At 34.0% G+C, this 23,146-nt stretch overlaps 2 protein-coding genes across 2 annotated transcripts; one reads left to right on the forward strand and one right to left on the reverse strand.

The window, feature by feature from the left end:
• Positions 1–38: 38 nt before the first annotated feature.
• LOC130453113 (RNA-binding region-containing protein 3) lies at positions 39–4,031 on the forward strand. Its single transcript, XM_056792715.1, has 5 exons — positions 39–815; positions 942–1,316; positions 2,105–2,300; positions 3,145–3,298; positions 3,715–4,031. Exons 1-5 carry the CDS (start codon positions 351–353, stop codon positions 3,914–3,916), a joined length of 1,392 nt encoding a protein of 463 aa, XP_056648693.1. The 5' UTR covers positions 39–350; the 3' UTR covers positions 3,917–4,031.
• Positions 4,032–5,926: 1,895 nt separating this feature from the next.
• LOC130440662 (balbiani ring protein 3-like) lies at positions 5,927–17,872 on the reverse strand. The gene is made up of 9 exons (XM_056773924.1): positions 17,860–17,872; positions 16,963–17,100; positions 15,186–15,541; positions 13,122–13,190; positions 10,922–11,171; positions 9,768–9,950; positions 9,331–9,647; positions 6,032–7,025; positions 5,927–5,934 (listed from the first exon to the last, which is right to left on the reverse strand). Exons 1-9 carry the CDS (start codon positions 17,870–17,872, stop codon positions 5,927–5,929), a joined length of 2,328 nt encoding a protein of 775 aa, XP_056629902.1.
• Between the last annotated feature and the right edge of the window lie 5,274 nt (positions 17,873–23,146).

Here is a 23,146-nt window from a genome sequence, read left to right on the forward strand (position 1 = left end):
TTCATGCATATGACATGACAGTAGACGTCAGAAACAACAGTAGTTCAAATGTACTGTCAGAAGTGTCAGATATCAAACTGATAAAATGTAGTTATATTTCTTTTACACATTCGACGAAACTGGTGGACGTTTAGTATTAGTAAAGTATTATTATAAAAAAGAATATAAAAAATACCCAAAAGCGCATTTCTATACTTTTTACTGTAAATACCATTACACTTAACTGTATGCTCAAAAATGCTGTGTTACCTATAAACGAAGAAGAGAAAAGTTATGTTAAACATTACATATATTTCGTATTATTTACTAGTTGTGTATATAAATAAAAGCTAAAAAAAATATAATTCAATATGGTTTGTAAAGACACATTAAAAATTAAAAATTTGCCCAAAGAACTTTCCGATGCACATAAAGAAGACTTCGCTAGACATTTTGGGGCTTCAAAAATAAAAGTTATCACTTCTAGAGTAAAGGAAAAGTCAGTAGTATATGCAAAATTTGACTCTGAAGAATTAGCTAAGAGTGTCATGTTTAGACTTCATCAGATTTCAGTATTGAACTGTCGATTATGTGTTGAATATGCTGAAAATGATTTGTTACAAGGAAAGCCGAAACAAAAAAGAATTGAAGAGGCTGATATTACTAGTAAAAAGTCTTTTAAAACTTTTCTGAACAAATTAACCTCTTTTAATGATAGTGTTGGTTTCCATCAGCCACCACCTTCACATTTGAAATATTTATATCCTAAAGCAAATAGGGCTACAATTAATAACATTGCTCATGCTTTGTCAACTATTCCTAGATTCTACACTCAAGTAAGTATTGCTTTTATGATAATAAATCAGTAACCATTAAAAAGTACCACACAGTAACAATTAATATCAGGTATAACCCATATATTCTTATGAACCTGATGAAAATAATGGGAAAAGTTTTCTTAGGTGCTACATTTGATGAACAGAATGAACTTACCACCACCTTTTGCTGTTGAACAACCACCAGTACGAACTATAACACCTTCTCAGCATCCAGTAATACAAAAACTTCCTGAAAAAGTGAATTCTGCTCCTCCAGTTGAAAAACCAATTCCAGTTTCCACTACACACCAACCTGAAACTCAGCAGAAAAGTTCTTCAGAATCAGAATTGGAAAGTGATAATGAAGATACATTCAGAAATAGGGAATACACACCATTAAAAAGGAAAGCAACACAAACAAAGGCTGTGAAGAGGCCAAAGTTTATAAAACCACCGGTGGTACAATCCACATCCAGCTCAACAAAACTAGTAGAAAAACCAGAAAATGTATTTGAAAAGGTTAGTCCAAATCTTGAAAATATGTATTATTTGAGAAGAGTTCATGATACTAAATAACACAAGGTGGGACAGCATGACTAATTTTAGTCTTCAAATCTTGGTTTTTAGACATTTCACATTTGTGGGTTTTAAAAAAACGTCAGTCACTCTAAGTTGCTCCTAATCAAGCTGAAGCACTCTGGGAATTGTTATCTGAAAACGACCATTTATATTCTTGTGGGTCATCATTTTGTTAGAATCAATTGTTTTCTCAGTTTCAGCAATCCAAGACAACAATTTTATCACAAGTTTATATACCAGTTCAAATTCACAGTCACTTTGATTTCATTTGCCTCAAAAAGCCCAGACACTGATAACTCCATCTGAAGAAATTACACACCATACTTTGAATTAAAGGGAATGCAATTCTTGACAATTAGTGTCAGCTCAGTAGTGCATATTGTGTTTAATTTGTAGTTCCATACAAAAGAAAATGAGCTCGATTATTATATCTAAAAAGGTCCTCACTCACTTGGAAAAAACTTTTTGATTCCAACTCTCAAACAATTACTTACTGGCGCTCTGACACTACTGAATTATATTATATTTTATATCTTATGAAAGGAAACTATGCCCATATCAGATTTATTAAATAATAATTAAAAACTTACTAATTTAATACATACACCTATTACAGAATTATTTTTTCTTTTTCATTTTAAATACTGTCCTCTTCAATTTTCAAATAACTGCAATATTTCCTATCAATTAAAATGTGCAGATCAGATATGATTAGATTTTATATACAGATAGATGTCCAAGAGAAAAGGAAAATTGAAGTTAAAGTCTCAAGTGAAGCACTTGTTTCACAAGCGAAGAAAGAAGAAAAAACAGGTTCATTCGGCATTTTTCTTCCTCTTGTAAAACCAGATATTGAAAAGTCACCTTCACCTGATAAACCACAAGAAGAACACAAAGAGAAAACTGAAAGAGAAGCAATAACAGGTAATCATTGAAACTTTTCTAAAATGTAATTAGTAGTAATTAATTACTTTTGAGATAAACTGGAATTTTTGCCCATTCATTTTGTTTGAATCATTGCTTACTAAATAAGCAAAAGAGTCAAAACAAAAAAATGTTTTTTTGGAAAATCTTCCAAAATTGAAATTTGTGATCTTAAAATATGATGTTAAATGTATTTAAGATCTTTTGTGGCTGGTAGATTATGTTGTCTACAAAGCAGGCAACAAAATAGAAACAAGAACTCTGTTATGTTTTTTTAAAAACATTTTTCAAATTTAAGCTGATTGGATGTTTATATTATGTTGCTGGCTCTTAGACAATTAAAGTTTCATGCAAATAGTAACAACTTCCAAATTATCTCTAAGTCATTATTAAAACTTATGAAGTTAGCAAAAGTTTTGCTTTCTTTATGTAAAGTTAACACACTTAACGTGTCTTAAGGTTTTGAGAAACTTACCAAAGCAACAAAATTAATTTTTTGACAATTAACAAGCAACAATCATTCTCATGCAGAGCAATTTAAAATTATTGTATGTGCAAATTGTTATATCAATCTAACTAGCAACAAAGTTTCTGTTCAATTTATTGTACTTGCAAAAATTTTGCTACATTATTGTGAATGTAGTATTAATGTAATTTTTGAACAATATCAATTCTTTTTTACTTTAGTCATTTGAGTGTTTTCTTTCTTAGTTTTTTATTTTTTTTTTCTACAAATTGCAAATTTTTTTTAAATACATAATTTCTCTCTATCTCTTTAATAACTACTTAGCGCCAAATGCTCTTGCTTATCACTGCTAAAAATAAAAAATTATCTTTTTTATAGCCGAAGAACTTGCAGCAAATCAGATTCCACACAAGGATTTAGGAGTTTTGCCAGTTTTTAAAAATTATCATCCAGGAGCACCAACTTGTCGACTCTATATAAAAAATTGTGCAAAAACAGTTGTTACAAAGGACTTGGAATACATATATAACAGGTTTGTTTTAATTCTTATCTTGACTATTTTATTTCTGAATATAAAATTATGTTCTGCTACTAAACTCACCAAGGAATTCACAATTAAAATATTGTATCTTTATAGATTTAAAGATTATATTAGGATGTTCTTGTTAATAGAAAAAAAATTCATCATAACATTTTTTAAATGAAATCTGATCAAGTATACTAATCAAATGATATTTTAATAGTGCAAACCTCAAGTAATTTGTTTCTGGAAAATATGTGTAGTTTCATTTGAAAAATGTTTAGATTGTTTTCTTCGAAAATCTCCTCTGTTATCTAGTAAAACAAAATGTTAATTTTTCTGTGTTGTTATCTTATCATAAGCCAATGATTAAACAATTTCCCTAAATGACAAATTAGAAAGTGTCTTTCTAAAAATTTTTGTTGTAGGTATAGGATTCCCGAAGGAGAAAATACAAGTCAATTTGATATTAGATTGATGCAAGAAGGAAGGATGAAAGGACAAGCATTTGTTACTTTAGACAGCATCGAACTTGCGCAAAAGGCCGTCAAAGAAACCAACGGTTATATTTTGAAAGACAAGCCGTTAGTTGTAGTTTTTGCAAGAAGTGCTGCTGCTCAGAAAAAATAAATCCATTGTTCCTAGTGGAGATTTCATTAGTAAAATCAGTTGATTGACGGCAATTAGTTGTATCATGTCATGTTTATCTGAATCAGGATCTTTCAAAATAAAATATTTAAGTTTACATGTTTGTTATCATTAAATTTATCCGAGTCGAATGTATATAATTTTGGTAGGTTAAGAAAAAAATAATAATTGTGCACAAAATACAAATTTATTTTCAGAATATTCAGAACAATCATGTCAATTATTGTAGATGTTGAAAAGACGTTTACCCTCGAGATACAATTTCGTATATTGCTATTGCGGGAGGTTCGCACCTTCCGCATTTAGTTACGGCGTATATAGTTATTTGAATGGTAGAGGAAAGATCTATAGAGTCTATCATAGCGCTAGTCCTACCGCCACTCATCACTTTCGATTTATTAATTCCGTTTATGAAAATATCATAGCCGGTAATCAGATTGCTCTTCGGTGGTTTCCATTTTATGATAATACTGTCGCATGTTATCTTCCTAATATCGACTACTTCGAAACCCGTCAAATCGACGTTTTTATTGTTTTTATTTTTATGAACTTTTCCGCATTTGCAGGGTTTGCATTTCTTTTTTTTATTGCTGCGTTCTGTTTCTACGGCTTTCGCAATTTTTTCGTCGAACGTGTTTTTTTCTTCGCTTACGGGGTCGAGGTGATTATTACCGATTTTTTCTTTGACGTCGTCGGCTCGATCGTAATCTGGCGCATCTCCAGTACAAGTGTTTAAAACGTTCATTACCGTTTGGCTGTTGGCACGGTTTTTCAATTCTCCAATCATCACGTAAATCATCTTGTCTTTGGCTTTACATTTTTCTTGTAGATTAATTAGAGCCAATTTTAATCCAGACATGGTTTGATTGAAATCCGACGCTTGCTTTATCAAAGGTTTCTTCATGGCTTTCTTTTCGGCGTCGGTGCAAGCAGATTTAATACTATTCAATGCCGATTTAATTTCTTTTATTTGTTCTTTACAAGCGCAATTTTCTCTAGCATCTGATGCTATTTTTTTAGCTAAAGTAGCGTTATCCATTGTCGACAAATTAACATTATCACAAGCACAACAATTTGCACAAACACATTTTAAATTTTTTTGTTCCATGTTTAAACTCGTATCTGGACATGAGACACAGGTACACGCGGAATATTTGGTAGACGTATTGGGAGCTTGTCCTGCGAATGTTGTTTGTTGATCGTTAGCCACTTTGGTGCTAACTTGACTTTGATTTTCCGTTGTGCACTCTTTGCACTTATAAATTGACGATAACTTTCTACAATCGCAGGGTTCCGTCGCTATTCCACCAGGAGCTGATCTAGGTCTAGTAGTTGGTATATTAGAAGATTTAATTGTTACTGTAGGTGCTGACGCATCTTGTACGGGTTTATTATTGCAAATAATACATTTGCAAGGATCACCGCATTGGCATGGTAAACGCACTGGTATTTCGAATATGTCACCTTGTGGTGCCGAACTCTGTATTTTACTACCACCTCCCAATTTACAAGCGTCACATATACATGTGTTGCAAAAGCACGGCATTTTAGTTGGTTTTTCAAATCCACCACCACGTGGTTGATTTTCTATGTTACCTCCTTCACTCGGTTGGTCCTTTGTTGGTCGATTCTTGGATCCTCCTCCCTCGCTTCTTTTACAATCAATACAAGTACAATTTTCACAGTCACAAGGCATTCGTTCTGGTACTTGAAAATTTTCAACTTCGTTGCCACTTCGGCCTTTTTCATCAGCTTGTTTGCTACAAATACAACAAGTACAGTTTTTACATATGCAAGGGAGACGTTCTGGTACCTGAAACTGAGCCGCAACTTGTTTGCCTCCATTGTGATCTTGACCGTGACCTTCCGTATTACAAAGCGGACAGGTACATTCTTGGCATGCGCAAGGTATGCGTTCCGGTATTTGAAATGTTTCTGCATTAGTCGACGATGCTTGTTTGGGATCCCCGCCTGCTGCTTTCGAAGAACATATTATACAACTGCATGTTTTGCAATCGCAATCAATTTTTTTAGGTACTTCGAACGGCGGAGGCTCTGAATCTCCTTTATTGTCGTCTTTGACGCCTTTGTCGTTACATTCTGGGCATACACACGTTGTACAGTGGCATTCTACGTCCTTTTTTAATGGTGGAATGTCGTCACACACGTTACAAGTACAAGTGGGACATTTACAATCTAACGGATGCGTTTCAGCCGTCTTGGTTGAGCATTCTGGACATTGACAAGTGCTGCAGTGACATTCGGCATCCTTTGTGATTGGAGGTGTATCTTGACAAGTGACACAAGTACATGTCGGACATTTACAGTTATCCCCGTGATCTTCGGTGGGTTTCGACGTGCAATCCACGCATTGACAAGTACTACAATGACATTCGGCATCTTTAACTTTTGGTTCAGATTCGGCACAACTGATACAAGTACAAGTTGGACATTTACAATCGGCACCGTGTATTTCCGTCCCGGTCGCCCCTTCACCTCGACCGCTCGCATCTTTATTTGCGCATTCGCAACAAACGCAGTTGAGACATGTACATTCGGTTTCGCCTTTGCCTGTTTCAGTTGTGGCGGGTTTTTTGACGGGACTTATCTTTATTACTATCTCAGGTCGGGCTTTGGAACCTTGTTTCTTTTCGTTATTACAGTCATCGCAATAACATTCGATGCAATGGCAACTACGATCTTTCGGAATCGGTCCAGCAACTATTTTTTCTTTTTCGGTTGATGGTTGAGTGGTGGTACCGACGTCGACTCCTTCACATTCGATGCAAGTACAGACTCCGCATTTACATTTTAACGACGGTTGGACACCAGTTAAGCAAGGTTCGCATTTGCAATCTGGACATTTACACGTTCTACCGTCACCTTCTTTATTTGGATCAGAACAATCAATGCAGGTGCAGTCAGTACATTGACATTCTTTGGTATCACTGCTTATAGATTTGTAATAACATTCAGGACATGCGCAGGGATTGCACGCGCACTTTCCGCCGGCATCGGAAAAATCACCGCCTTCCGCACAAATACATTCCGGACATTTACATTCTTTCGCATGGGTGCCAGTCTCTTGTACCTGAAATAAAAAATAAATGGAGTGAATGCTTCGGTACAGATTGAAAAAAAAAATTTTCAAGTAACTGCTACTTAATGTATTTATTTGGATAAAAAAATTATCACAACGACCATAGTGGAAGAATGCAGTAGATTTAAAAAACAGAAACGATCTGAAAATTTTGATAAGGAAAATATATAATTCCAAGTAGATTCAAAATATCCACGAAAATGGAGAGTTGGAGAAATCGATGAGGATAAACAAAGAATACTTGAACAAAAAACGAATTCGACCCGCAAAAACTCGGCATAAGGAATATAGCAAAGAGAGTACAAGAAATCATTGGCGCCAATACCATGGAGGTCATATTAAAGAAAGAAATAACCAGGTATGGGAGCCAGTTCAAATGGTTACAAACTGCTGGTAGAGAAGGAAAGAACATCGGCATAACACTTTCCATCTTTATTCTGATTTTATCTCCTTGACGTCGAAGTTTCGAGAAGTGAGAGCGGCGAACGAGGATATTAACAAGATTTGACTTAAATGGTAAAGAGAGAGAGAGAGAGAGAGAGATAGTTAACCGATGCTCTGTCTCTTTCTTTCAATAGTACAATTGTACTTACATGCCATGGCCGATACACAGAACTAAAAAGATGGCAAAGAGAAGACTGAAGCAATACTTGAAAAGGAAATGGAAATTCAGATTACACCGAAAAAAAAGATAGGAGTGTTGTTTTTATGTTTCTTAGGTTAGGAGAAAAGATTTATCATAATTTATTATAGTGGTTTTCACTCCTGTACAGTCATTAGTCGCAACAAATTTTTTAGTTGGCATATTTTAATTTTCCATCAACATGTACTGTTTCTGCACGAACGCTATTGTACTCGATTTGTAAACTATAAGTTACATCTTACACTTTTTCAACATTCTACACATATTATCTTCGACTTTCTGTAACATGCCATTCGGCCTGCTACTTTTTTCTTCAAATATTTACAATATTCTCTATTTTCACGTTCAAGTTTTCGAAAAAATTAATTTGTTGTCGACCTCTCACTCCATTGAATTCTAAAATGTCCTCTATCTACAACGCCAACTTAAGATTAAAATCAACGTAAATTTTAGTGAATTTTTTATATTGGGTGGTAAGTTTCTTTATTATCCAGTCGTAGAAGACGTAAAAAATCTGAAAAGACTTCAACACGACATTTTTTGAACATGTCATTCCCCTACATCTCGTTTTTCTTACATTAATGTTCACTCTGTATGTCTATAAGTATTTTATATAAAAATTTCGTCAAATTTACTTGGAACTACATCAAATAAACATAAAAACTAGACCTTTTCTTCTTTAATCACAATCATTTTCCAATATAGTCTTCTTTTTCCAACGATACAGTATTTTAGACCCTTCCAAACATAGACGTTTACGTATACGATAACTTCGTCTGATGAAGAATTTTTCTAGTGGAACTTTGAGATTAGAAAATAGAAAAAGTCGCTGGGGACCATATATGGTGAATACTATGGGTAGCTAATCATTTTGAAGTTCTATTCGTGAATTTCAGCCATGGAAATGATTGAACTGGGAAAAGATGCGTGGTCCTGATGATGACTATTCCAAAAAAAAAAAACTTTCGCCATCACTCGCAGAAAATATCTTTACTCTTTTCAGAGAAGGTTTGACCTCGGCATTCTACTGTCTTTTCGTTTCAGAGCTGTAGTGGTGGATCCAGGTTTCATCTACAGTTATGAATCCATGCAAAATATAACTCATTTTGTTTAACAGCATTAATAAAACTGATGCAATGTTCATTTGAATACGCTTCTGGTCCATAGTGAACAAAAGAGGCACCCAACGCGCAAATAACTCACACATGCAAAATTCTCCATTCAGGATATAGCAAATGCGTTCTTTTGTCCAGTACCATTTTGGTTAGGTTACGGTTCGAGAATATCCCTGGTTATAGCAGTTTTTGACCGTCCCGAATGCTGTAGTCAGCTCATTTGATACTACCACGTTTGAATTCATTTACTAAAAATTTTACTGTCGTGAATGATGGTGCTGAGTTTCCGTACACAGTGCCTAACTCCTCTTATTTACGTAGACGTATTGTCTGTCAAAACAGCGCAATACTCAATTTTTTTATTTTATTTATACGATTCTCAAATAGAAACTAAGAATCTCTTAACGCACGCCCAGATGTATATTTCCCATCTTTGATAAGGAAACCCTCGTAAGTTATGTAGTCACCCCATAATCAGTATTACATTTCGAAAACATAAATACTAGATTCGTATCAAAAAAATAAATGAGATTCTCACCTTAGCATCAGCAGTATCGCCTTGATCACAAACGCAAACATCCCCACAAGTACATTCTTTTAAGCCGGGTGGCGAGGTTTGTTGTTCTTCATCACATTTGCACGGATCGGGGCAAATGCATTCCGGCGTCGGCGCCGGTTCTTCTGGTTTGCATTCGCAGATATCGCAGATACAACCTTCCGGATGGGTTGGTTCATCTTGCGGTGAACAATTACAAATATCACAAGTACAACCATCCGGATGAGTGAAATCTTCTTCGGGGGAACATTTGCAAATATCACATATACAATCGTCACCGTGATCGGCGACGGGTTCATCTAAAACAAAATTATTTAATCAATGAATAGAAGGAGAAGTAAAGCGATGCGATAATTAATTTTGACACAAATAATTTATTAATTTCAATTATTAGTATAATTAAGAAATGCCATATTTACCTTCTTCACATTTACACTCAACACAATCGCATTGAATGGCTGTTTCAGCTTTAGTATCCTCTTCTTCACATTTGCAGACAGCGCATACGCAACCGTCTGGTTGTGGTTGAGGCTCCGTATCACCGGCGCATTCACATTTTGGACAGGTACAGTCTGGCAAGTGTAAGTCATCTGTAGGCTTGGCTGAAATATGAACACCAACAAAGTTTTTATACTATAGTGTACTATAGAAGTAATTTTTTGAAAAAACCCATTTTTCATCTAAATTGGTACAACATTTTTTTCTCTACTAGGCGTAAAGTCTATCTGGCAATATGGACTATGAAAGGAAGGTTAAGCAACACGTTTGTTTGAAATATTATGGCTAGGAAATCATCGAAAATATTCAGAATTGTTTTTGAGTCTATTTTATCGTGGAGTAATCTATAACTTGCTGCATGGAAGTCACCCATCCACCTCTGTTAAGAGGAAAACATCATAGAAATTAAGGAGATGGCGTTCGAAAATCATCGCGTCAGCATCTAATAGAAGCAGTATGAAGAGTGTCAATGCTAGACTCATATCAAAAGACAACTTAGGCGAGGATCCCGTATTATCACTGATGACTAAACGTGGGCTTACGAATTTGACGTTGAAACTTCGAAACCTTGGCGTTGCTTACCACGAAACAATTCCAGACGGTCAAACGATCAATAAGGAGTGATGCTTGACGGTTTTAAGGCATTTTTGGGCAGACAATTAACGGATTTTTCACCACGAAAATGCGTCATTACATTCCAGAATAATTTTGATTGATATTTTGACCAAATACGAAACGAGAGTAATCTCTTAGCTACCATATGGTCAGTTTTGGAACTCTATGATATTTTCCTCTTTTCTAAACACAAAAAACCGCTTCCAGCAATACTCTCTGGGTCTCTTTAAGTCATAGATTATAATTTTCTCAATATATTGAACGCCATCTCAACCAAATCTCGCAATAAGTGTATGAAAAATTGGATGGAGCATTGACATGCTTGTATTGGCCCAAAAGAAATATATTCTGAAGGTGAACAAAGATTTGTGTGTGTTGAAATCGTAAAAATGTTTTTTTTTGTCAGTCTTTGTCAAATTTGAATACATGTATTAAATAAATTTGAAGGAAATGTTCTAACCATTTTTAGCAGGATCAGGACAAGGTGAGCATTCGCAAGGATCACAATCGCATGCGCATCTGACTGGTGCCCTTTTTCTTGGATCAGAACACGGGCTGCAGAAGCACTCCGGTTGGCATTCGCACATTGGAATTGGTCCTCCTGGACAGAGGCATATTGGTTTGCAAGTACAACCTTGCATTTCTTTTTTAGGCGTTTTTGGTGCTCCGGGACAGGTACAGTAGTCGCCGCAAGTGCAACCGTCTCCAGCCTATAAAGATTACAATAGATATTTATACTTATAAATATATTTATAACTATCATTCTAGTTCTAGCCGTGAATATTATCATCAGCCAAGTTTGATATCATAACGTGTACAATATCAATTGTAAATTATGAAGAAAAGCATTTCGAGAATGATCCCAGTACCTGGCTTGACCTAGAGATGGCAGTAGCTGGTTGAAAAATACCACTATATTAAAAAGAACACAATCTATACAGCATTTAAGTTTCAAGTTTGAAGACGCCACGTTGTTGCGTAGCTGAGTTTAAACGAGGCCGTACGATCTGCGAAGATCAGCATCGCAGTGGGTGATCAAATGAGGTGACAATTGCAGAAAATTCACAAAGCGGTACTGGATGATCGTCGACTTGAAGTGCGCGGGCTAGCAGACATAATAGACATTTGGACATGAGAAAGTAGTGCTCAAGATGGGTGTCGCGTTTGCTCACAATTGAACAAAAACAGCGTCGTGAAGATGTTTCCATTGAGTGTTTAACAATGTTTCACAGGAATAAAGCCTTTTCATAATAATAGAAAAAGGTGGGTTCATCTTAACACTCGAAATAAAAGAACAATCAAAACAATGGACTGAAAAGGGAGAGTTGTCAAAGACCGTTCAATCTGTAGGCAAGCAGATGGTGGGATTCGGGTGGGATAATTTTCATCGGCTATCTTGAAAAAGGCGAAACTATCAACGGCTAGTATTAGACGAACTTATTGCAACGTTTTAGCGAAGAAAACAAGCAAAAAAGCGTTTTTTTTATAAAGATAATACACCAGCTAACACATCCTTTATTGCAATAACCAAAATTAAGTTTGAATTGCTACTTCATGGGCCTTATTTGCCATATTTAGCTCCCTCGGATGATTTTTTGTTCCCAGACTTGAAAAAATAGTACGGTGGTAAAAAATTTTCCAACAATGATAAACTGTTAATGACTATTTTGAGGAGGTTAAAACATATTGAACATAGCTAGTTAAGTATATAGAGCTATAAGGAGATTACGTTGACAAATATATTTTTTCCAAAATTTTTGTGTTTTCTTTGTTGTGCCAGGTACTTCTGAGACCATCCTCATAAATATGAAATTCATTAAATATCTTGTCCAGTATGAACGACAAGATGAAAAATCTATCTCGTCCGGATTCGTACATCTAAACAAAACTGAAACTACTTAACACGAATTTTTGTACAAACCGATTCTGTTCCTCTGAATGATTGCAAAATTTAGTTCATTCGAAAATAGAAAAAATTATGATATTATCTTTGATTTAAATATCATGCTACAAATAAGGCAAATCATTCACATTACCTGTATTTTCTATGAACAAATCAAAAAATATTTCATCTGAATCTCCATAAAAACATTTACTATGAATCCGGACGAATAGTGATATTATGGACGAAAGTTATTCGCACGATTTTGTACGAACGGTTTTCGTTTGACTTGGTAGTTCACAGTTTTCTACTCTTAATGGACATAAGAATGTCATTTTTAGACGCCAGAATATAAAAGCTGTTTTTATACAATGGTATCATTGGTGTTTTATGACTATTTTAGTTTCAAATTATGTATGATATTAAAAAATAATTGAAATATTCAAAAAACAATAAATTTATTTTTAGATAACAATGAAGCTAATAAATTGTCTTAGTACTAAATAGAAATGGCTTAATACACGATTTCTTTGAACATCGTGAGACTGCGCTGACCTGAAAATGCAACTATTAGCCTGTTTATGATTTTTTCTTAGAAGCAAATACAATTTTTGTAAAAAATATCTAATCATGCGGAAGTTGTTGAATTAAATGCCATTTCTATTTCCCTAACTATAAAGATAAAACTTCGTGTGATTTAGTTTTGGTCCCTACTGAAACTATTCCAATAAAAAATTGGTTACTACTATAGTTTTTGAAATATATTTTGATATCTTACCGCAGGAGCAAGAGGACATGTACAAATTTCGCAATCACAATCCGGTGGATGGCCAGGCCTTGCTTTACTCTATAACAAACAAATCCGTTTAATCATATTTCACTGGACATAAATAAGTTGATTGAATTCTAATTGTGTTTTCATTCTTCCTTTCATAAATCCCGAGATAAATAGAGAAGCTCAATTTCCTATTGTTCTTAAACTCAAAATTTAAACATACAAAATTTAGTTTGAAATTTTCAATAGATTAAAAAATATCCACTACTGTTTGATGTGGAAAACTATAAGATGAATTTATGATTACGTTCCAATAAAAACTGCAAAGTATACGTGAACGGTTCCACATAACAAGGTTTTTACCTCATCAGACGAATATATATATAAACCGACTAACAAGTTCAATAAAGGCAATCTGTCGAAGTATCGATTCGAGAGATCTCCAGTCTAGTGAAGTACTGACTTTACCCTTCCTCCGATATAGTACTGATTTATTCAGGATTAAGACAAATAAGCATCCAGATACCTTGATACCCGACCAATGCACTCAATAGACCGACCTTCCATGAACGTATTCTCTTATTTCTTTAGTGCACACATTCAATTAATTGCATTAACAGTTAACTTATACAAAATGAACGATGAAACCATCACATCATTCCTGAATCGTTAGCGACCGGTCTCGATCTGTTTAGGAGGCTAATGGAAATTTGATAAAGGCAATATACACTTCATCAAATCGACCTTCATCATGACGTAATTCTCAATAAACAAACAAAATTGATCAAAACCTACGGTTTGTTAAAACTTGCGGGAGGTACTTTATGCTTATTAAGCTAATTTAGTGCCTTCCATTTCCAAATATTCCTTTTATGTTTTTCTTCAGAAACAAATTGCATACATATCGGTTGCTCTACTTTTTGACCACACAAGATGTCAACAATTTTCCCGCCCTCTTCTGCTCGCACAAGTATAAATACACTCATGTTTATGAATCTGTCGTAAATATGACGCCCAAACTGGCCGTGTGTAAAGATAAGATCGTACCAAGCTAGCAACACAGTTAGCACAATCCTAATCCTTTTAAGCAGATTTTTTAATTGACTTGATAGTGAGGTAAGGAATACCGTAAAATGGAGTGAATAAGAGCAGTTATATGATACCAATATCCCTGGATTTGTTTCGCAATGGTGTTATAGTCTGGCTATATTATAAATGAGAATATTATTTGGTTTTGTTTCCTTTTCCCATTACAAGACGAGGCTGCAAGTTCCCAGAACGTATCATGAACTCAAGAAAGTCTGCAATATCAGTCATGTTTAAAGCATCAGGCGATAGTGATATTCTGCCACCTTATTCCGTATACAAGGCACAACACCTATATAATAGTTGAAGAGTTGACGGTCCTTCAGACTTCCGATACAACAAAACAAAATCGGAATGGTTCGACTCGTTTTGTTTTGCTGACTGGATTAACTCAATAGTTCTTTCTTATTGCAGCAAAAAAGTACTTCATTGGAGATAATTTGTTATCTCATTGATATAATCAGGGGTTGTAAGGAAAAAGCCGTTAATTTCGTGTTCTTGCCAGGTAACACATCTCACTCAGCCTCTCGACGTCTTTTTTCGTCCTATAAAGATGTCGTGAAGAAATAATTTGAAAATTGGTAAAAAGGCTCTCGGAAAGAAGAGGCATCACTGCCAAAGGACAGATTTTCCTCACTTCTACAACGCCTTTGTGACACTTTGAAGAAAGAAAATGTAATTACAGGATTTGAAAAATATGGCATATTGTCCCCAAATCGTGAAAAAGTGCTTAAAATGTTACCCTCTACTGATAACACTAATAATCAGGATAAGAGCGATAAAATATCCGTCTAAGCAAGTCTTCAAGGAGCTGCCCCAGTTCCCTAGGAACACTCACAACTACACGCTAATTTTGATAACCAAGTAGGTAATCGTCTTCAAAATGTTAAAAACGTTTATCTTCAGTCTCCAACTAAAATCATGCTTAAAAATTGTATCTGACTGACAATAGATAGACATAAATATTCTACTACTGCTTACCTTCAAAGGACTAAATGGACAATCACAGATCTCACAATCGCAATCTGGTGGAAGATCGGGTCTATCAGTGGCTACACCTTCGACGATAGGAGTGGCGCCTTTGTTCGGTCCTTCCGGACATTGACATATCTCGCAATCACAGTCGTCGGGATGATCATTTAGAACTTCATTCGCACATATGCAAATTTCACAATTACAATCTTCGGGTTGTCCGGGAGCTCGACTTCTTTTGGGTGGTTTTAAAGCTTCTATTTCATTTCTCAGTGTTTCTATTTGTTTTTTCATTTCTTCGACTTGACACAGTTCACATTGGCAGCCTGGTTTGCAACAGCACGGTGAACTATCAGCAACAGCATCTTCAATTTGACCATAGAATAAGATTCAATTCGTTAAAATATTTACAGTTGTAAGGAGATAAAAAGCTGTACTCAATACATAATCAAAATAACAATTTTCAAAATTTCGCTCATAACCTCCAATAGTTTGTTGAAGAAATTAAATTCCGGTTTCAGTTCGGTTTTTTTTTTAAGAGAAAAGCTACCAGATAGACAAACAGTAACTTACAAATTATTCTCTAGGAGAAATCAATAATTATTGACTAGTATGCAAAGTTTTAACGTGCTAGCACCAATGGTGTTCGACAATCAATAAGTCTAAACGAGTCTTTGACACCAGAAAGAATTGAAAATCGTATCGGAGAATCGCAATATGAAATAGAGATAATAGACATCACAAAAATATCATGTGAAAGTGCATGAGAATTTGATTATGGAAAAGTTTCTTTTCGTTTATTTAATCTGGATTCACCACTAGGCATCGGAATCAAAACCAAAGACCTGGAAAAGGAATATCAGTGACGATTATTAGACCGATTGGAGACGGAACTCAATCTTGACCATATGTAGAAGGAAAATATTCTTAATGACAATACACTGTCAGAATTGATGGTCAAATTCAATGAATTGTCCTATTGACTACCTCCACACCCACCATAATCCCCAGATCTTGCTTCCAGCTTCTATTAGTTATTTTAGTCCTGAAATAATTCCCCAACAAAAGAAATATCAAAAATTTTGAAGCTCTAGTTGAAAATGAAGCATTTTTTTAGACCAAATAAAAATCGTTCGACAAAAATGACACAAAAAAGTTGAAAGTGTTTAGCTGAATGTTTAAAGGAAATATTTCCATCAATATGGACCAGAAACTTGTTTTTTGTTTATTAGACTAGAAATTTATTTTTTGACATCGTAATATTCAAGACATTAATGATATTTATTCTGGCTATAGCTTTGGGTTTATCATACTTTTACTGATATTGGAATAGACTTTGAAGAATAATTCTAAATTTTCAACGGTTAAATATCAATTTCCAAACAAGATACGTTATTTTCGGTATCCTGATTTCGATTATTATTAGAGATATATTAAAGATTGAGACTTAAAAAATTGGAAATATATAAATCAAGTATAGAAAAGTTAGCTACAAGTTTGGAATACATTTTTTTTATTGCGAATGAGCAGAAACATGTTGGGAAAACAATCTATTCATCACTAAAATAACAAATAGTTATTTCAACTTTAAACTACTTTCGAAGAAACAAATTCATAAGAATTAGTTGTTGACAAACTTTGCTGTTATTGCTTTTAAAGTAACTGGAGACAGAAACAAATAATCTACTACCATGGCAAGATAAAAGAAAATGACCAGCAATAGCATCACTTGGATATTTCTTTTTCTGTTGCTTAGTTTGTTATTTCAAATCAAATCATAATATACCTTCGGCTCCATCTTTGTTAGGTTTGCTAAAACAAATTTCACAAACACAAGGGTCGCATTCGCATAGATCTTTCAAATCTTCCGGACTCATCTTCAAAATTTCGTCAGTTGTCGGCAAATCATCTGTTTTCTCCGAACCTAAAAATATTTTTCATAATGTAGGTGAAAAGTAACGATTACACACTCTACCAGGATTGCTTATTTGCTAAAATCTTTCGTTGGTGGACAAAAACTTTCTTACGTTACTAGTGGATAGTCTTTTGTGTAATATGTCGCCAATAATCAACAATTACTGCTTTTTTATTTTGTTTATTTGTATAATTTAGTTTTATCAACGTTTTTATCAATTTAATAATTAATATGATGTGTGGAATAATCGGTTTGATACAAAAACTAAATTTTTCCTCAAATTTTCGTTTGTTATACAATAATGATTCAATTAATTAACAACACAAGTCAACAAAACAAATCTTTTCTTTGGTGTAAGGCTCCGTAGTTAATTTGAACACTTGGTCTCAAACATCCATAGATTATTATTTGTTCGTTGTCTCTAATTCGAGATTCACTATGTATGGAAACACGAAGACGTGGCAGCACATATTTTAGCAATAACTTCAACACCAGATTTTCGATAAAAACTCATAATTTGAGAATAAACTTCAAATGTTGTTATAATCTTATAGTTTGGTTGGAGATATCTGGAAAGTTTTGTGAAAAACATTTTTTCTTGGAAAAGCTAAATTTGCTAAACTTTAAGACTTGGAAAATAGTATTGAAAACATAATTTAAAGGTTACTTTATTCTCGTTATTTGCTTATATTAAACCAGTCGAAAAGATAGACTTCTAGATATTGCGAATTATTTAGTGACATATTGTTGTAGAAACACGTCAAATACCAAATTTAGTCATGTTTCTTAGCCACAGACTGATTATTTTTGCAAGTCATGTCAGACGTCACTACATTACATTACGTCAGACATTACACTACTAGGGGTGAAAATTTGAGATAATGAGCACTGCGCCAAATGATGTCGCACTCTTTATTTAACTCTCATGTGAAACTTTACAATGTGTGGTGCCCTCCAAGTCAATTATTTTATTCTTTTATATCTATATCTATGTATACACCCTGTACACTAACTGTTAATTATTTATAACCAGGTCGGTCACCTATGTTTTGGTGATATTGCAATTTACTGTCTACGTAGGTAAACTATATCGTAATTATGAACCAATATTATGTGTCATCATTAATTATAAAAAGGTAATTCCAAACTATTAAAACAATAGAAAAATGGCGAGGTTCAATCGCTGTCTAATTTCTACCCCTCGTTATGGCTCAACATTACATGGCGATCCTGCCAACGCGTTTGAGATGCTAGTAGTGTACGCGCGTTCTGGAAAGTTCTCAGATGAAAGTTAAAAGTGAACTTAAGTGACTTTTTTCCAATTCGAAATGGGTACTAAAAACTCTAAAGAAAGTGAAGTTGCGAGCAGCGGTGTAGTCAATTCTAACTTCATTGTGGAAAATGATCTTTTGCAAATGCCCACCGACATAAGGGTGCTTGTGTATTATGTTTAACGGAAGTGTCAGATGGAGAGTGTGGACCAGTAGCAACCGGGGTGGCAATACATCGTACAAAGAGTAGTAGTACTTAGGTAATAATCCCAGGCAAAAAAAGAGATGCTACACAACGCAACGATGGAGCTGAATTCTTTTTGAACAAATATGGACTATATATAATTAATTAAAGTTTATGATGTAATATTAGTGCATGAGCTACATATTTAATAACGCTCTGTTTTAAAATATATTTGGGTATCTTTTAAAAATTAATTACGTTTGTTAGTAGTGCTAGGTTATTTTATTGGGCTGGGCAGACAAGCTACAGGCATTTTTAGATGCGCTATCACTGCTCAATGCAAATTCGACAGGTCACGAGGCAAATGCCGTTGCTTACGTCAAAACAAAACTTAGCGGTAGAGCTAGAGACTTAATTACCGACAACGACGCGACTTTAACCCAAATTATACAAAAACTTAAAGACAATATAAAAACCGAAAGCTCGAAATCAGTTAACTCTAAACTTCTTAACCTAAAACAAACAAATAAAGATAATGTTAAATACGCCGAAGATATTGAAATCTTGATAGGTAGTTTAAAAAGAGCTTACATTAGTGAAGGAGTACCCGCTGATACAGCAGAAATATATTGCACTGACGCGGTCGTCAAAGCTATTAAATCTAATACTAGGTCCGAAAAAGTCAAATTAATAATGGAAGCAGGCACTTTTCCTAACACTCGCGAAGTACTAACTAAATTCGTAGGAATAGATGTTCAAGATAACGCTAGTGTTCTATTAAAAACATCTCTACCACATCTACAAAAATTTTCACTATAACTCGTTCAATGACAAAGCGTACTCCAGATACAAATTCGACCATTGCCGAAAAAACTAGCCCACAAAATAATAGACCAAAAGTGTTTCAAACTACCGACAATTTTATAACGATTAATATCCCTTATTTAAAATTTACAATTAAGCCAGATTATCTTAGAGTAATTCTGGGTCAAAAGGACAAATTCAGCGCTATAGAAACAATACATTTTGCTAACGACAACTTTTCTTTAGGGAAATTGTTGTCTCAGCTTGAAATTCTAGCTAGCAAAAATAACATTAAGAAATTAAAATTAAAAATTAAGGGTCCCATATTTACTATGTGCACAAATAATGATTTTAAAGAAAAGGGCAAAACTATGTTAAAAAATTTAAATATAGTACTATATGATGAACTACTACATAGAACTTAGACACCGCTTACAAATTTCTCATCAGAGAGCTAAAGATTTTCTAATTAGGACAAAAGAGAAACTTAAAATAGAATACGATCAGAATTCAAAATATCTTAACCTAAACCCTGGCGATTTGGTGACGATAACAAACGAAAATATATCAAAATTCGATCCTTGGTATAAAGACCCATTCTCAATCGTTAGCTGCGACAATGTCAACTGTGATCTAAGAAACCTTAAAGACAATAAGATTATTATAGTGCATAAAAACAGAGTGCAGTTATGTAGTGAACAAATCAATATATAAATAGTGTGCGATTCGGAAGTAATTTAAGATTAAGTACTATTTATTAAGTAGGAATAGGAAACGTATTTTTGGGTAGCAATTATTTTTGGGATTTAAGAAAAAGGGATCCCTATATCATAAGTGAATATTTCTAATGTGATCAGCAACACATTTCTCTTATTTCTTTTTTCCGTGAGACTGAATGTTCGTCATTTACCGGCCGAAATGGAGTACATTCTTCCAAAAGGTGGACATGTGGTAAGTGTAAGTCAATTATTTTATTCTTTTATATCTATATCTATGTATACACCCTGTACACTAACTGTTAATTATGTATAACCAGGTCACCTATGTTTTGGTGATATTGCAGTTTACTGTCTACGTAGGTAAACTATATCGTAATTATGAACCAATATTATGTGTCATCATTAATTATAAAAAGGTAATTCCAAACTATTAAGACAATAGAAAAATGGTGAAGTTCAATCGCTGTTTAATTTCTACCCCTCGTTATGGCTCAACATTACATGAATGATTAACTTTTTGTTTCGAAATAATATGTGCAAAAAATGCGTACTTTCGACCGATGTGTTATCGAAAAAAAGCCTTTTTTGGTAAGATGTTTTTTCAAAATTTTGCCGAACGTTACAAGGGAATACCTTTGAAACGTTATCTTCCAAACTTTTGGTGTAGGTAGTCTTAATTTCATATTTTATGCAAGTCAGTTTTCAATCAAGTTTAACTGTTTATTACAAATATAAATTTTTTTATTATAGACAATTCTCTCTAAAATTTCATTTTCAAAAATAACGTCTATGACTTCTACTATGAAAAACAATATTGATAACCACTTATCTAGGTAATAAAAAAGAATTTTTTAGCTAGAATACTGTAAAAGAGGGTATCAAAATATGAACAGAAGAATGGAAACAAAATACTTGTAAACTCTTGTAAATAAATTTATGATCTTATCAACAGATGTAACAATTCTTAGCGGCAGATCGATTCTGTTTGTAAGAAGCCACGGCAGTGGTATAGTAGTAAAATATTTTTTCATAAATGTTCTTGAAACTAATTGGCGAATACCTGTCGCACGTTCTTCTTCAAGCTTTTGATGTATGTAGTTAATACTAATTTTTATCTCTTTTTATTTTATTGAAATGAGTATTGTAGGGTTCAAATTTAGTTCGCGTTGTCTAAGGTATTACTTAGAATGAAATAGTCGGTTCGATGAAAGTTTTATATCCACGAAAAAAGTTTAAAACAAAAGAAACAACAATGGAAATATAAACGTAACAAAATAAAATAATGGTTTATCCACACGTCTAAGTCTGAGACTCGAGCGATCGGTCGTTTTTACGTCTTTTAATTCCTTAAATAGATTAATACGTCTTTTCCAGAAACCGTACGTTTTTCGGAATCAAAAAATATCTTGAACAAGCAGTGCTCAATTCTTCTAAGCAACTAACTAACTCTCGCGCGCTTTCCATCTAATTTTATATTATATATCCACTCTTACGAAGAGTTCGTCGTGATGTTGTCTTTTGACATAAAAAACTACTTGGGTACTCAGTTAAAGTTGAAAGAATAGAGATGGGAGAAAACGGAAAATGATAACTATGTGAATAAGAAACGTAACTAGAAATTTTTAAAATTTGGAAAGATAATTCCCCACAGTATTTATGTTTAGAATAATTACCAACATTACCGATCCGTTTCTAAAATTCCGAAGACAAGAAAAAATATTTGCATAGTCAATAGACACAATAACAACAATTACGTCCAAAGGAAATGAACCATCATAGTAAATGAAGCTGAAATGAGATTACAAGCAAGATATCTTGTAAGAATCCCTCTTGGTTTCCAATTATCATTTTCTTTTATAAAGCCGTTTATTATTATAGACATTGTATAGTGATATACTGTTAGAAAAAGAAAAAAACAAAACTATGAAAAAAATTCAATTCCAATAATACTTACCATCAGGTTCTTTACTAGTACCCTTTCCTCTATTGGGATCGCTGCATGGAGAACATTGACACGGATCACAACTACAAGATATTAACGAAGATTTCACTTTCGGTACTGCCGGGTTTGTAGACACAGGAATTTTGGATCCTTTGAGTGAATTCGGACATACACATTTTATCGTAGACACTTGATAAATTTGTTTTTCGTCTCGGACTTGAAATTGTCTTGTTGAACAAAGATCCCTTATCACGGGCGTACACAAGCAGTCGATGCATTCACAATCTAAGCGATGCCTTGAATAAAACATTTGTTGAGGTAAAATAAATTTCACTTCAATTAATAAAAGAAATAATTTAATACTTCATCATATTAAACTATGTGAAGATGCAAGAAATGAATCATACAAAAGTTGTACGGAATCAACCAAGTCTTTTTGTTGAAGCGTGGTTTCAATGTGATCAAGCTCATATCTGTATATCACATGACAACGCTTGGAATTAAAATTAGTATATATATAATTAAATAAATAGAGGACCAACTCAAATTCTGTTTCGGTTGTAAACGTGACCAGACGTGACCAGACAGGTTGCATCATACTAGCAATGAGGAGGAAAGAACGACAATCGAAAACAGACCATCGATAATCGAAAATGTACAACTAATGTTGGATTACCGATAATCCACAAATGATTATGTTGACTTTCAATTATTTACCAGCCAAATACCTCTTTATTCAGCAATTGAATACTTCCTGGGATGTTATATATGAAAAGCGTCATAAAAAATAGCATTTAAAGTCTGTAAAACACAATAATGCCGATCGTGTCGCTGCTTGAAGGTCTTCGATATCCATATGTATTTAACTTTTTCAAGAAATCGCAGAAAGCTTCTGGGCCTATCATACGATATAAAAATGTAATACTCCACCGTACAATGATGGTGTTTCGAAATTAATCGAATCAATTAATTTACATAGACCCATCGTGTCTAATTTAAAAATACCAAAGGCAGATGTTCTTTAATATGCAAATCAGACTCAGTTTAAACGAAGTGTACTTTTGGCTACACCAAGAATGGGTTCTGAGCCTAAATCTTGTAAGACTTCTTGTATACCCCAGTACAAGCCTAAAAC

Source organism: Diorhabda sublineata, chromosome 2, assembly GCF_026230105.1.
Source record: "Diorhabda sublineata isolate icDioSubl1.1 chromosome 2, icDioSubl1.1, whole genome shotgun sequence".
In the NCBI taxonomy this organism is placed as follows: Eukaryota; Metazoa; Arthropoda; class Insecta; order Coleoptera; family Chrysomelidae; genus Diorhabda; species Diorhabda sublineata.